The sequence below is a fragment of the Denticeps clupeoides genome, chromosome 4, assembly GCF_900700375.1.
Source record: "Denticeps clupeoides chromosome 4, fDenClu1.1, whole genome shotgun sequence".
Taxonomy (NCBI): Eukaryota; Metazoa; Chordata; class Actinopteri; order Clupeiformes; family Denticipitidae; genus Denticeps; species Denticeps clupeoides.
Genome location: NC_041710.1, coordinates 30,686,378 through 30,702,455, shown reverse-complemented (window position 1 = coordinate 30,702,455; position 16,078 = coordinate 30,686,378). Strand labels below are relative to the sequence as shown.

The 16,078-nt window shown below is 42.0% G+C and overlaps 1 protein-coding gene across 17 annotated transcripts in view; it reads left to right on the top strand.

The window, feature by feature from the left end:
- Positions 1-16,078, top strand: part of LOC114788656 (receptor-type tyrosine-protein phosphatase delta-like) — an 86,419-nt gene that overhangs the window by 49,443 nt on the left and 20,898 nt on the right. For 3 of the 17 annotated variants that reach the window (XM_028977438.1, XM_028977437.1, XM_028977440.1), the window contains 15 exons: positions 1,744-1,889; positions 3,438-3,579; positions 6,754-6,942; positions 8,407-8,415; positions 9,215-9,232; positions 10,219-10,329; positions 10,561-10,572; positions 10,814-11,083; positions 11,744-12,325; positions 12,425-12,570; positions 12,860-13,004; positions 14,097-14,417; positions 14,994-15,187; positions 15,697-15,723; positions 15,834-15,951. In XM_028977438.1, the coding sequence (XP_028833271.1) occupies positions 1,744-1,889; positions 3,438-3,579; positions 6,754-6,942; positions 8,407-8,415; positions 9,215-9,232; positions 10,219-10,329; positions 10,561-10,572; positions 10,814-11,083; positions 11,744-12,325; positions 12,425-12,570; positions 12,860-13,004; positions 14,097-14,417; positions 14,994-15,187; positions 15,697-15,723; positions 15,834-15,951 (2,430 nt within the window). The remainder of the gene's footprint in view (positions 1-1,743; positions 1,890-3,437; positions 3,580-6,753; positions 6,943-8,406; positions 8,416-9,214; positions 9,233-10,218; positions 10,330-10,560; positions 10,573-10,813; positions 11,084-11,743; positions 12,326-12,424; positions 12,571-12,859; positions 13,005-14,096; positions 14,418-14,993; positions 15,188-15,696; positions 15,724-15,833; positions 15,952-16,078) is intronic. The other 14 variants (XM_028977442.1, XM_028977441.1, XM_028977443.1 and 11 more) reach the window with 14 other exon arrangements.

Sequence of the window (16,078 nt, the reverse complement as noted above, 5' to 3'; positions counted from 1 at the left end):
ATTCATCGTTAGCCTTCTAATGCGATGCAAAGTCGCTGGAGCAAAATAATAATTTAATGAACTGGTTAATCTCATTTCTGAAAGATTGTTTTCATTGTGGAACTGTCTGAATGTGATTCTGTTCTTGTTTGCATTGTGAAGCCATCTGTTTAAAGCGCTTAACGCGAAAACCGCATCATATTTCAGGAGCCACTCGTGCCGAGACGAGAAGTCATTTCACGCACTTCCGAAACTTCTCTTTCCCCCACCGGTGCGGGGAGGAACGTTTCAGAAGATGCGTTCGTCCGGAGCACAGGCCGGGGCATCCGCCTGGCGGCGTGTGGTGCGTGGGGCATCCCAGCGGATTGTTTTCCACTCTCATCCCTGGCCAGTCATCTCCAGCTGAATACGTCCGTCTCTGGCCTGCCCTTGAGGAGAAGGAGAGAGAGAGAGAGAGAGAGAGAGAGAGAGAGAGAGAGGTGGAGAAACGAACCGGCATGTTGGAGAGAGTTTTACGTTTAATTGATGCCGTTATATCAGAACAGAGGCCCTTCTTTGTGGTCAGATTTCTTCAGATCTGCGTGTCTGAAAGACCGACTGGAGAGCAGACTCTTTGCTCTGAGACGCTGGGGACTGTTTGAGGCTTCCTATCATAACCAATCACATTCGCAGACTGCCATGAATGTATACCGCCTGTCAGGAAACCCAAGTTCAGTTTACATAAATCAGCGAATAAAGGTCTGGCGTCTGGATTTTGTAAAATACATCGATCCACGTTCAGGATATTGCAGTTAGCTGCAATGTAGCCGTAGGTCAAATGCTTAAAGCAGCATTCCTGCAATGTTGGAACTGAAGTCTGCAAGAACACCAGAAGAATAACCTCTGTGTTTACTGCCAGTGGTGAGGAGAGATGGGCTGCATTGTTCTCATTGAAAAGCGCTTAAAGGGCTTTTTTCTCCTCTCCCCACCTTGTCTTATTTGTTTCTTTATCTTTCATTCTCAGGCCCTGTCAACAGGAAAATGGATTTAAAATAAAATGATAATGAAAAGGGAAAAGGGTTGTAATTTCTGTGCCTTTGTGCAGCTGGGCTTTAAGCCCGTAAGTAGGGATTTTCTCTTCCCCTGCAATGCCATTAGTGAGGGTTTTTGTGAGGTGAAATTTGTGTGAGCTTGTGGACGTGTTGTGTGTCTCTGTTTGTGTGTGTGAAAGCATTTTTCTGCTGAATCGCTTTGTGCAGGCGCTATGATGTGTGAACGTAAGCGTGCAAAACAGAGTTCCTACACTAGTGCCGGCCATGTTGTACGGAATTCATTTGAAATCCTTTATTGAAAAGTAAAGCCCATGCAGTGACGCAGGGAGCACAGAGAATGAGAGAGAGAGAGAGAGAGAGAGATGAGAAAAGAGAGAGATGACAGGAGAAGAGTAAGGCTAAAATCTTCTGTCAATACTGATTACAATGCCAATCCAAATCCTATCCAATCCATCTGCTGGCACAGAGCTCAATTCCCTAAATACACACAGCAAAAAAGTTGGAGAGAAGACATTTTGTGTGCCTGTGTCTGTGAGTGTGTGTCTTATTAGTGGATTTTATAATTAGATTTGCTTGTTGAAGGTTTTGCATTCTTGAGCTCACATTAAAACTAGCAAATACCGTAACCACAGTTCCCCGAAGCATCATCATCAGAAATGAGTCTCTTGACCACCTACGTATAACCTTTGACCACATCTCTGATCATTTTTATGCTCTTGTGTGCATTCCACAGCTCCGCCAAAGTTCACCCGAACACCCACAGATCAGATTGGGGTGCAGGGGGGTGCAGCGTCATTTGTGTGCCAGGCCAGCGGCGACCCCCAACCCAGAATCGTGTGGAGTAAGAAAGGGAAGAAAGTCAGCAATCAGAGATTTGAGGTATTACGCCAAGCAAACATCACGAACACTCACAACTGCCACATACACGATCGGGAATATGATGGTCACCTGAGCAGGTTTCCCTTAGGCCTGGCCTGTTTAGGCATGGACTAAATCTGCTAGACCTCTGAAGGTCTGCTGAGGTATCTGGCTCTGTGGGGTCAGCAACAGATCCTTTAAGTTCCGTACATCAGTGATGCATCCATGGATCAGAGATGCCCCGTTGGATTGGAGGGGACGCAGCTGCATCATTAGACCAAGACACCTTCTTCCAATTCTCCGTGGTCCAGTTCTTTTGACCATAGCAGAGCAGGAATGTTCCTCATGAGCTGCACATTTGGTGTTGCTGTACTATGAAAGCTTTGCCCTTGTCAGAGGGACTTAAATCCTTACAGTTGCCCATTTGCTCTGTTTCCAATACAAACCATGGCTGTCCGCCATCTTTGTTGCGACGATCCAGTCGTTTGTTGCTAATAGCCATTTTTTGCGGATGCTTTTGCCAGACCTTGCCTGACTATTCTTCTGGATTATTCTTGCCTGCCGTACGTTACAACCCGATGAACCAGACCTCTTGTTGGTCTACCAACAACAATGATTATGACCTGCCTGAAGATGCTCTTTCTCCCGCACGATGCTCCTGTATCCCCAAGTCAGAGTAACACCAGCTCTCACCAGCCATAGATCTTCTGCTCTGCTCTGCCTCTCTCTCATCAGCTGAAACGGCCCTGCGCCTCTTCTCCCTGCTCCCCTCCCTCATGACAATTACTGCACCAAGTTCCAGAATGTGTGCGAGTACGCATTCAGATCAGCCCCGGGACTGTTTCATTTGGTAGATTAATGAGAAGTATTAATGCATTGAAGTGAGTTATTTCCTTTATCGTTTATATGTGTTTGTAGTTTTATAATGGACCTTCCACATTAACCCTGAGGGCTCATCAGGGTTCATCATAATACACTATAATAATGACCTATTCATGTAGGCCATCACACACAATCCAGTGAATGAATTGGTCAGTGTCTGACAGTGTCAGTACTGACCTGCAGGGATTTCTTTTTGAAATCTGCAGCCGTTTATTCTGATGTAAAATTACTCATTCGCAGTTTATGCAAAAACGGCACCATTCATTCGAACCACAATTAAAAACGAGATCGGTGCACAAGGGTCACAGAAAGCTTGTCACGTAAACCGAGATCATAACACAAGTGCATGTCACTCACACTTTGCCTGCTAAATAAAGAGCTACAACAGAATGGTGCTACGGCAGCTTGGGCATACAGGGCCACGTTCACCACAAGGGCCCAGATGGAGCACTTTTTGGCAGGGGCTGTGAGGAGACAGACTGCCTTTGATGGGCTAACTGCTTTCCTTCTGCTTCCAATTATACACATACACAGAAGTAAACTACAACGTCAAGTAAGAGTCTTTCTTTTGTATTCTTAGCAGGAATACGTCCCCTTACATTCCCTGGAATGGAAGTCAGCTTGCCAAATGAATAAATCAGTCAAGGGCTGTAAATGTAAATGTTTGTTTTGTGTGTGTGTATTTAGGTTATTGATTTTGAAGATGGCTCTGGGTCTGTACTGAGGATACAGCCGCTGCGAACCCCAAGGGATGAGGCCATCTATGAGTGTGTGGCCACCAACAGTGCTGGAGAGATAAGCACCTCTACTAGACTTACTGTCCTACGAGGTACTTATGCACTGACACACACACACACACACACACCAATGGAAATTTTACATGGAAGTACTCTTGAAATATTATTGTTCTTTTGTGCTTATTCTGTGGTAGCACACACACTCAAAACTTCACTCCATTTGGCAGAGTGCAAGTGGGATGTTGCTGTATCTCTAGTGGGTTTCTCCTGCTCCTGAGACTCCTTTATTTAAAAACAGCAAGTGCCCATCACTGCACCCACACAAAGCAGAAACTTCTAGCGCCTGTGTCCCCGACTGAACTTGCATTAGTGCATTAGTGTGTAACTTTCCTTGGGCATTTGTGGGTGGCTATATATGCCTGTGTGCATATAGTTTAACACACACACTTAGCAGGGATAAAGTTTGATGAAGTGTGAATATTCTGGCACTTTGAGGAGGGTTTAGACACACTTTCAGGAGCAGAGATCTTTCAATTATTCAGCCTCTGCGTCATCTTGACAGCTTCTGCCTCATCATCGTCACGGTTACAGATGCTGAGCCCCTGGCTTGGCTTATGCTAGGGTTCTGTCGTAAAGCCACACAACCCACCATAAAAAAGGTTACAGGAGCTGCCTGGTGTACGTGTATGTTGAATGATTTAAGCAACAGTTGTAGTAATATCAAGAGGATCATGATATCTATATTAATAATAACAATATAATAATAATAATACAATGGTTGTAATACATTTCCACAAAATGTATAGCTATTATAAATTTATATAATTTATAGCTATTTGCTAATATATTAAAATGTGTTGCATTTTTTATTGCTTAGATAGGTATATTATACCTTTGGTATAGTAAATATAAAACGTCTTTTTATATCAATGTTCTAATTTGCTACCCATACAAAGTATAACCTAACTAACAAACCATAGGTACATTTGCGAATCAATGTTTAGTTTTTCAACAATGTTAAGTGTTAAGTTCATGTGAGAATACACACGTGGACAATAGATGATAGCGACATGATTGAAACAGATCACAAGATCACAGCCTGAAGGGCAATCGCTCACAAATGAAATACCCCACAGGGATATGGAGCTTATACACAAAAGGAATTGTGTTGCTTTAAATATCTGTATAATTTGTGAAACCATGGCCTAGATCAGTGGTACCAAAATTATATTTGTAAACACTAAACTTATAAAATCCCAATAACACAACCTATATGATCGTATATTCGGGAAGGAATTGTGGTTGGGGGAGTCCTGGGTGCTTCAGGAAAAAAAAGGTTGGGATGCCTTTACTTGAAAATGTGAAAACTATACAAACGTAGCCTATTTGTAATCATCATAAAAAATAAACTACATGGAGTGGTGTAGCTCCTCCGCTACATTACTTCATAAAACAATTCAGATCTTTATTCCAACAAACCATTTGCCATACCATGGGAGCCTAGATGTCTATACAGCACCAAACCTCAACTTCAGGACCCTGACCTTTTAACTTAAATGACACTATCAGTGTAATAAATGTAATACAAACAAACAAACCTACGCATTTATTTGATCGATACACACGGGTAATTAAGCTGATGGTGTCGGTGCTGGATGTGTCACTGGATGTGGCTTTTTCACTCTTGTCACTTTATGTGCTAAATACACAGAGAGGTTCTCTAAGATGCGATTGGGCTGACTGACAACGCTCCGTCACAAACACTCACTCGGCACGGCAAGCTTCTCTTTCCTCCTCAGCACCAAATATGAACAGAGGCAGAATAAGATTATTTCTTTCTTTCCTCTCATTATCCTGTCTCCATCTAGCTTTATCTCCAATGTAATGGGCCGTCATGTTTAAGTTTGACCCATTTTAGCCGGGATCAATACTGATCGATGTAAGTGGTTGTAATGAGGTCAGTGTAATGAGTGTGAAGCTTAGTCTCTCCTTGCTCTCCTTCATCTTCTGCTCTGCTGTCTGTGCTGGCATAGGTCTGGCATTCCTGAAGACAGACTTGCACACGCTCACATTCAGGTTCTCGGGTGTTCATTAAGCGCTTCATTGTCTGACGGGGTTTGGGGTTTTTACCAGCTAATGAGACACACCTCAACAGGATAGCTCTGAGGAGGTGAAGAAGATGAAACGAATCAGGGGGGAGAGCTGCAGCATCATTCTCCCCTCCTTTATCTGTCCTGTCCATCTGTTATGTGTGTGTGTGTGTGTGTGTGTAGACATTCATGTTTTATTAATGAACTTTATGGAGGACTGGAAGCGGCAGTGATAGATGGCGGTTTCATTTTATACACTCTGCTCTGTGCTCTTCCAGCTTAAAGTGCATCTTGCCGAGATGGACTCCAGCATCAGACATAATGCTGAAAATAAAACACACTAATGCATTAAAGATCCCTAAAGGCTTTTATCGAAGTTATATAAGACTTTAGAATGGCCAGTCTTAATGCTGTCATAAGCACCACACTGTAGTTTAATTAGTGTACCTCACACAGTGAGAAACTCTTCTACATTATGTTAATGCATTTGCATATGAGCTGTTATCTGGTGGCTAATATTGGATTTTTGTGCAATATATAAATCCAGTGCTGCAAAAATAGACAAAAATTATATTCTGAAAATGTAAGCTTATGCCTATATGAAAAATTCTGCTTGGCAATGCTTTATTCACAAAGCAAATTTATACAGATACATTCAGACTTTTCTCCAGCCTAGACACAGTCAAATAAAATGGAATGGGATTTGTACTAATTATACACACATTTTATTTAAATCCTATTAATTCTTAAGACTAAAGCTTGCTGTAATACATATTTAAAATTGAAACTATGACATAGACAAGCAACGGCTTGATCATTTAAAAATAAACTGTTGTCAGAAAATTTTGAGAACATGACAGGACTTCATAGTAATATTTTAGATTTCTGCCTGATTAACGTGTCCGTTTTGAATAATTAATGAAAATTTCATAACTAGCTAGAGCATGTGTCAAACTCGGCCGCGCCTCGCGAGATCACTTTGTACAGATCTGTTGTTCGGATCTGTTGATCCCATGATGTGGAGCGTGTGCCATGGGTTTAACACCCCTGAGCTTGAGCATTGGAGAAGATGATTGTAAATGAATATATAATATACATTATTGCTGCAATATTTCCTGGAAGTGCTGACGAGGTCAGTGTTTCTTATGCTTTTTGTCTCCGTTTCGCTAACTATAGAGGACCAGCTTCCCCCAGGCTTTCCCTCAATAGACATGGGTCCTCAGCTGAAGGTGGTGGAGCGCTCTCGCACAGCCACTATGCTGTGTGCAGCCAGTGGCTCTCCTGACCCAGACATCACCTGGTTCAAAGACTTCCTTCCTGTCAACACCAGCAGCAACAATGGCCGCGTCAAGCAGCTGCGCTCAGGTAGGACAGAGTCTGTGTGTATCTCTATGTGTGTGTGTATGTGTGTGTATGTGCGTATAGACCTCCTCTGTTTTCCCTCTCTGCTTTGGATGCTCTGCGTAATGGCAGGCTGTGTTTGTTCCTGTTTCCCTTCTTTTCTCTCCCTCCCTCCCCTCCTTCCCTCTGTTTTCCTCCTGTGGTTTGGTGTAATGTACTGTCATGTAAAGTACTTCAGTGTTGTTTTTATAACCTTAGAGTGTACTAAAATATTCTAATATAGAATGTTCAATGATTATTAAGCTGAAAATAACTTGAAAAAACCTATTCAGATAAAATATATATTAATGAATTATAAATATTTATATGAATATGAATATTAACTGTAGCCTTCTGTGCATGTAGGGATCATTACTCTTGTGTTGTGCTTGTTGGTTCTCTGGTGTAGTTGTGCAGGAACCACTGAGTGTCCACTATGTTATCTGTGCTGCACCAGCTCTGGTTCTGCACACTCATATCCTCTCTGCTGGGCGCTTGGGTGTGGAGCTCCAAAAAGTCTCCTTCTGCTCTGCCTAGCTTCGTATCTCAGCTGTTCCACCAAAATAGCAGTCCAGTCATTCACCATCACCGCAGACAAGAGGAAGTAAATGCTTTACCTGGAGATGATGAATGTGTGTGCGTGTGTGAGTGTGTGTGTGTGTGTGTGTATGAAAAGCTCCCCTTTCCCTCACCCTCCTTTTCGGTTCTGCTCCTTTCAAACATCCTTTCCCGTGTATATGCAGCCTAGCTTCCTTTGCTGTGCAATGTCACGCATCCTCCCCTGCAGTCGGAATTGTCCCTGAGTCAATACCGCTCCTTCCTGAAGATTTTTAATTCTGTCCTTGTAATGAACTGATTTAAAAAGCAGCGAGTTTCTTAATAGTGCTGCATAAAACAGATGAATGGTGCTCTGCGCTACACAGCCCGGAGCTGGAAGTTCTCCGCAGCTGGGGAAATACATCAATAGGCACATGCAGTAATTGGCTTGCTCTGCAAGAGATGCTGTGATAGTCATGAGTGAAGCTGAAGGAACCAGCACTTCTCCAACTTCTCTGGTTCTGCCAGTGAGATCTAGGATTCATTCACAACAATGTAATAAGACAGAAAGATATTTAAGCAGATATTACTTTTATTATTATGATTGTTATCTGTGGTACCATAATAAAATATATAGAATGCCATGACGTTTAAAACAGTCAGTGGATTTATATATTTGCTTATATTTGTATTTTTTTTGTCTTGGGGATGATGATGTGTTTCTGTTTGATTTTAAACAAAGTTTTCCAGACCTTTCCCTAATATTTTCCATTCTTTTCTTTCAATGTTGAAGTAGCCCACTGATTTGAATCATTGCAATGATTCAAAAAAGTGAGAAGTAAATAGCTGTGGATGGTTGATTCTTGTGTGACTGTGTGCTGTCTTTCTTCTTTCTGTGTTTTGAATTTGCAGAGTCCTTTGGTAAGTTTTGAGATCTAAGGCACATCACCACACGCACACAAACTGCTCTTCTGTTGAAATGCATGGCATGCATTTTACTAATAGACCAAAGTCACCAGGCGGCCGTTCCACAAACAGAAGTTCTTCAGCGTAGCTATATGTTGGGAGTTCTGTTTGTGGAACACCAGATTCCCCCTATACACACGCACACCCTGTCACAAACACACAAACACACTCAAAAACACATCCCTGTGTGATCTTTCCACTTGCCTGTCACATAGAGGTAGCAATCCACAACCTACCAACCACACCCCCCACATGCTTTACACATGATCCTCAACTCCTTTTCTTGACTCCACTTACTCACACACTTCCTGTCTACCTCACTTACTTCCTGTCACTCAGTTTCACTCACTCACCCCCTGCTGTAGATCTCCTGTAGAGCTCAGAGCCCCTGTCTATGTACCTCCCAGTGCTCAGGCTGCAGTGCTGTCTGACGACCCTGGAGAACAGCACTGCACTCTGAATCCAGGAAGTTGAATTACAGAACTTCTTTTTTGTTTGTTTAAAGGATACTGTTCTCTCTGTCTCTCACTCTCTATCAGTCTGTTCTCCCTACAAAATCTATATATTTCTGTCAATTATTTTCTGCGTCCCTGTCCCTCCCCCTTTATTTTTCTATGCACATTACTTATAGTGTCCTCAATGACCCTTAATGTTATCTAATTGTATTCTTCCTCCAAAGGTCTCTCTATCTCTCTCTATCTGTACTAACGTTCCTTTCTTTAATTTTTAATCTGCATTCATATCACTCACCCAGGTGGTACACCAATCAGAGGTAAGACTGCTGAACTAACCCCACCATCTTTCACCCTCATCCATCCATATCTGCTTACCTCATTAGTCCCACTTTTAATTCATCCAGAATTGAAATCATGGACAGACGTTTTATAAGTTTGCTTGTCATGACCATTAATTCACACATTTTGTCACACGTTTTTGTCAAGGAGAAGTAACGTTTCCTGCCGTACCTAAGGATACATACGAAAGGTGACATCCATAGCTATATTTTTTTCTGTCATCACAGAGACTCTTTTTCTCTTTAAAAGCCCCAAACAACCACTTTTTGATAAAGTTTTTTCTGGGCGCTTTTTTGCCTCATAATCTCACTCTCTTCTGGTCTGGAACCAGTTATCCATTTTTTCACCTCTTTTTATTTTCCAGGATTTTTGGGAGGAGAACCAAAGGCATTGGAATGGTGAAAAAAGCAGTTCTTAAGCAACTTTTTTTTTTTTTTTTTTTTTTACCTTTTTGATGTTGCACTTTCTTGGATTTGAACTGAAGGATGTTCTTGTCTTTGACGCTAACAAACACAACCCTTATGTTTCAGCCTGACGCTGATTTTCTTTCTCTTAACAGGATCTTCTTTGCATGTTACTGACATTATAATTAATTCTGCTGTTCTAAGAGAGCTCCCTCGCTTTTTTTATGCAAAGCTTGATTTTGTCCTGGCTTGGAGCCTGGGATTTTTTGATAGATTTAGTGCTTTTATTTTTTAATTAATTTAGTTTGTTTTTCCTCAATACGCACCCAGCAATATACAGCCTCACTCATATTCATGTTGATCAAGAATGTGCATTGAAAAAAAGACAGGAAAGGCTGCATCCTGTACATCAGAACCAGCACATCTTAGATTTAGAAATATGCTCTGAGATTGAAAATTTGTCATTTATTTTTTGTGTATATGCATTCTTGTGTATGCATGCATGTCACTCATGTACGTGCATGTGTATGTGTGTGGTGTGTGTGTGTGTGTGTGTGTAGGTGCACTGCAAATAGACCAGAGTGAAGAAACTGACCAGGGGAAGTATGAGTGCGTTGCCACCAATAGTGAAGGAACCCGCTACTCAGCTCCAGCCAATCTCTACGTGAGAGGTACACACTTTTATACACACACACACACACACACACACACACACACACACACACAATCTATGCATATGTTAATAACATAAAACGTGCATACAAACTATAACAAGCAAAATAAACAAAACACCAATAATAATAGTAATAACAACCACATTCTGTTGTATTGATGTTGTCGTTGTATTTGGTGTGTTTCTTCTCTTTCCTTCTTTTTTTCTGCTCTCGTTCTTCATCATACAGAGCTACGAGAAGGTTGGTTTGTTGTTCTGTGTGTTCCAGTGAAAATTTGTAGAATATAGACATTGTTCAGGAATTACATGTTTTTTCTCCATTTTCTTTTCATTTAAAATGTGGATCTTTAAATGATTTTCTTCCATATTGTGTAGATGAGTGCTTAGTTCATAAGTCGTTTGCACGCTCATGAAAATGGACCCAGCTTTCACACTTTTTTTAATTGTGTTGCTCTTCCTTTCATCATTCCCATCTCTCCCAGTGCGACGTGTTCCTCCCATGTTCTCCGTTTTGCCGCGGGACAGTGACATCATGCCGGGGGGCAGTGTGAACATCACATGTGTGGCGGTGGGCTCACCCATGCCCTACGTTAAATGGATGCTTGGAACTGAGGATCTCACACCTGAAGATGACATGCCCATCGGGCGGAATGTTCTGGAGCTCACAGATGTTCGCCAGTCTGCCAACTACACCTGTGTGGCCATGTCTACACTGGGGGTCATTGAAACCGTGGTTCAGATCACGGTCAAAGGTAAATCTGCGGCCTATACTCAGTTCACTAAATATGAAATAATCAAAGATGGATTGTCAGAACTGAGGCATCGTCCCACCCAAATCCAAAAATATTTATAGCATGTTTACTGAAATAATAAAAGGCCTCTCATGTCATTCTATGGATCATTTTAGCAAATTTGAACAAATTCATTCAAATAAAACAGGTTCCTACTCATTCAGTATGCTCTCGTTCTTATGATTTACACATTAATACAAATTGCCGTTACATGCTTTTAATTTACAAGTACCATTATAAATAGTACTATTTAACCAACCAATTACTTAACCAACTCATCCAATTAAAAAACATGGCATTTTATGATTTACATTTGAGCTTTAAGCTTTTGAGCTTTAGGCACACAGGCTTTAGAATGGAAGAAGCCTGGAAAGGCACTACATAGGTCAACAACACATTGCATTTTGTATGGGCAATCAAATAATTATATTTGGTGACCAAGGTAACTGCCATGAACAGTCGTTTGCTGTCTCGTGCAGCATTTTAAATGAGGCTAAATGTGAGAAGGGAGATACTTTTCAAGCTTTAATCATTTGTAATTAGCATATGCTTCGTCTGTTTAAACAGGTGTGAGTTTGAACACTGTGAAATGTATTATTTATGACTTCCTTTATTCTCTAGCTTTGCCTAAATCTCCGGGGACCCCTGTGGTAACAGAGCGCACGGCAACCAGCATCACCCTGACTTGGGACAGTGGAAACCCAGAACCGGTCTCTTATTACCTCATCTTGCACCGGCCAAAATCATCTGAAGACCCATTCAAAGAGATTGACGGGGTCGCCACCACCCGCTACAGTGTGGGGGGTCTCAGTCCCTACTCTGACTACCAGTTCAAGGTCGTTGCGGTTAACAACATTGGCCGCGGTCCCCCCAGCCAAACCATCGAGGCTCGCACAGCCGAACAGGCCCCTAGCTCCGCACCGCGAAAGATCCGGGGTCGCATGCTCAGTGCGACCACAGCGATCATCCACTGGGAGGAGCCAGAAGAAGCCAACGGACAGGTGGTTGGATACCGCGTTTATTACACAACAGACCCCAGCCTGCATGTCAACCAGTGGGAGAAAGAGATTGTGAGGAGTGCCAACTTCATCACCATCCAGAGTCTCACACCCAATAAGACGTACTATATTCGTGTGTTAGCTTTCACCTCTGTGGGAGATGGACCGCTGTCTAACGACCTACAGATTATAGCTAAAACTGGAGGTAAGACTGCACGTTGCTATGTTTTGCTCTTGCACTTTTATGCTGATTTGCCCACGTAAAGAATAATAATTTGACTCTACCTTTTGTGCCTCTACTTAGTCCCTTCTCAGCCCACTGAGTTTAAAGCGGAGGCCGTGTCAGAGACCAGCATTCTTCTTTCCTGGGTCCCTCCAACGCAGACCAGCCCAGAGAACCACATCACAGCATATGAGCTTATCTACAGAAAGGGCAATGAGGCCGAAGAGGTACACATCTAAAACTGTGCCATATGTTCATATCATAGCACTAAGTGGTGTTAAGAGTCTGCTGGGCTCCTCTCTTTTGGAAGGCTGAATAAATCAGTACAGCCCTATAATAGCACCAGCAATTTTGCTGTCTACCACACTTACAATACACTCACCCACACACGCAGACCCACTCACGTATTTATTGACTGTCTTTCTGTCATAAAGTTAATGTATAGCCACACTTACATGGCTGTAGACATTATTGCCCATGTCAGGCCAAAACACAAGTTTTATGTCTGTATTGCAGCAGAAGGTGACCTTTGACCCCAGCACCACTTACCTGCTGAAGGATTTGAAGCCATTCTCATCCTACACCTTCCAGTTGGCCGCCCACAGTAAACATGGAGTGGGTGCCTTCACCAGCGAGTTCACTGCAGAAACACCCCAAACAAGTGTGTACTCCCTTTTTCGAACTTACTCCTCCTCTTCCCTTTAAAGATGCGTAAATCACTTGAACGTTGCAGACACGTTATCCCAGTTTAAAAGGACAGCACCGGAACTCGATTTATATTGTGTATATGAACATTAAGTAAAGTCTGGGAATGGGAACGTTGCAAACACAGCACTTTGTATTCATAGCTCTATGCGCACATGGTGATGTTGACAGTTTAATTCAGGCAATCTCTAATTCTGAATGCATGTGTGTCTAGAATCAACCAAATTCCTGCCGATCTGTTACCAGCCGTCTAGTTAGGTAGCCATCGTGGTTTTGTACAGTTCTCAACTTGTAGCTTTACTTGCTGTAGAACATGAGAGCCTGTGAGAGTCGAGTTAATGCTGTTGTAATATAGCTGTTTGCCATGAGTGTGCAAATTAGTGCAGTACTCATACGTATGGTATGGTAATGAACTTTAATGTCTGCCTTAAATGTGTATGTGTGTGTTCATCAGACCTTCTCTGGACCTCTGTGTTTGAACTACTTTTCATTTTAAAGCATAATTAAGGCTCACTTAGAAGTCTTGCTTGGCCTGAGCGTTTCAGTAGGACATTGAAGCATTTCATGCTGTGATAAACTGGCCTTTATATGTCCGGCAGTAATTCTAAAAGCAACACAAACTGAGGGTTCAGAGACATTTTCCCCTGGTGAACACTTTGTGTGCCTTATATTTAGTGAGCAAATGGTCTGATGGCAAGGTGGCACAGGTAGGATTACAGCAATTATACAATGAAGTCAGTGAATGGCATAAAAAGAACCTGGCTGAGTTAGAGAGAGATGGAGGAAACAGCAGGTGAGTTTTGTGTTGAATGTTATTCAGTTTGTGATGATTTTTACGCCTGCTGCAAACATGTTCATCATCCTGCCTTAGTCTTGTCAGATGGTATAAAATCCTTTATTTTTGTTTTTTATTTATTGTCATTCTTTTCCCTTTTGTTTTCTGTCTTCTGTCAATTCTGTCACCATCGTCATCTTTGACATTGTTTCAAATTCCTGTCTCCAAAAAATAATAATACTATTAATTACATACCAAAAACTACCCAATCAGAGCCTTCTGCTGCACCTCAAGATGTGAGGTGTTCAAGCCCCAGTTCCACCAGTATTCTGGTAAGTTGGTTGCCCCCACCAGAAAACTCGCATAATGGCGTGATATCCGGCTACTCCATCCGTTACACTCCGCTCTCTGATGGCGAGAACACTGTGGCCCGGAGTGTGAGTGTCAACGTCAGCAGCCAGCCTCCAGAACGTTTCCAGTTCCTGCTGCAGGGGCTAGAGAAGTGGGCGGAATACGACGTAAAAGTGATGGCCCTCACCGAGGCTGGCCTGGGACCCCCAAGCCCAGCTGTTATTGTACAAACAGAGGAGGACGGTACGTTACCGTATGAGTGGTCCCTCCTACATCCTGCTTCTCCTGTTCACACCACTCTGACCCTTTATACTGCGAACGTCAGCAACTCAATCCATTTTGACCCTTCTGGAACTCTTTTCCTCCTTCTGATGAAGCTACCTGTTTTTTTTTTTTGTTTTGTTTTTTCCGCTCAAACTTTTGATGAACTTTTCCTGAAGTTTTCCCAAAGTTTCCTGATTAACCTCTTAACCTCTGCATGTATTTCATCCCAAGATCCCTTCTCTTGGTACCAACTGTCAGTCTGAGACAGTGCTGACTGTCATTTTTAAAGGCTTCTTTGAAAACAGTATGAGACCAGATGGTGGCCTGGGTTTCCTTTTATCTTCTAATTTTAAAATCAAACATTTTGCCTTTTTACCATTTTTCAAGCATATTTTTCTTGAATACTCAGTTTCAGATTTTTTCACACCTGAAATTCATACCTTTTTTTATTTTCTTTTTTGATGGTCATTTTTATAAACTTTCTGCAAGGGATGACCAAACACAAAGGCCATGTGCTGAAATCTGGTCTTCCTCTATCCCATAATACACCTGCAGTTCCTAGCGGCCCTCCACGTGACGTACAGGTGGAGGTTGTCAACTCCACAGCTGCTAAGGTGAAGTGGCGTTGTCCTGTTGCCAAGCAACATCACGGTCAGATCCGAGGGTACCAAGTGACGTATGTGCGCTTGATCAGAGATGAGCCAGTGGGACAGCCCTGCATTAGAGACCTGCTCATCACAGGGACAAAGGTGAGCGCCATGCACTCATGCTTCATATTTACACACGTTTGCATTTATATCACTTCATACATTTTGTCACTTTTTATGTGTTAAGCACATGCGCATCACATGTATGGCATAAGAGAAGCCAATTAATATTATTGTAACCTCACTCACTGAAATTACAATATAATGCATCAAAAATTGTTGCTTCTGATAAGATGTTACTTGTTAATGAACTGTGTTTCTTAATTTAATTATTCTTATTTTTAAATGGAATCATGCATTTAATTGTGCAGTGAGACAGTAACATTTTATAATAGTATGCTTTGCACTGCCTTTGCCATCCCATTAAAACACTGTAACAGACTCACAGACTCAAATGCTTTTATAATGAAAATTGTTCTGAAGATGACATGAAGATTGAAGATGACATGCTTTTTTAGAAAGAAAGACTATGCTACCTTTTTGATTGTTTCACCTGATGATGCTGAAATGCTGTCCTCTTTTTTTGGTCCATTTTGTTTCCATCCTCACAGCAGAAGATGAACAGCTCTGCAGAGTATGTGAGTAAATACTTTGTCTATTACAGAGTCTGCCTCCATCAGTAACACTTCTCTTTGAATCAATACCAATTTCAAAACAGCACACTAATATGTATGTGTTGGTGTGCCAGGAGTTGTGGATCACAGAGATGCTGCCTGAGACGTCCTATGCTGTGTCAGTAGGCGCATATACTGCCAAAGGCGATGGCGCTCGGAGCAGAGTAATCATCATCACCACACCTTCACCAGGTATCACCTCACTTTCCAGTAGCAAATGGTACATCCATGTAAAATTTTGATTTTACATGGATGTAAAAAAAAAACTCAGCCCTACAAAATATATTCTAGCACATATAAGACCAGGAGCTGCTCTTCA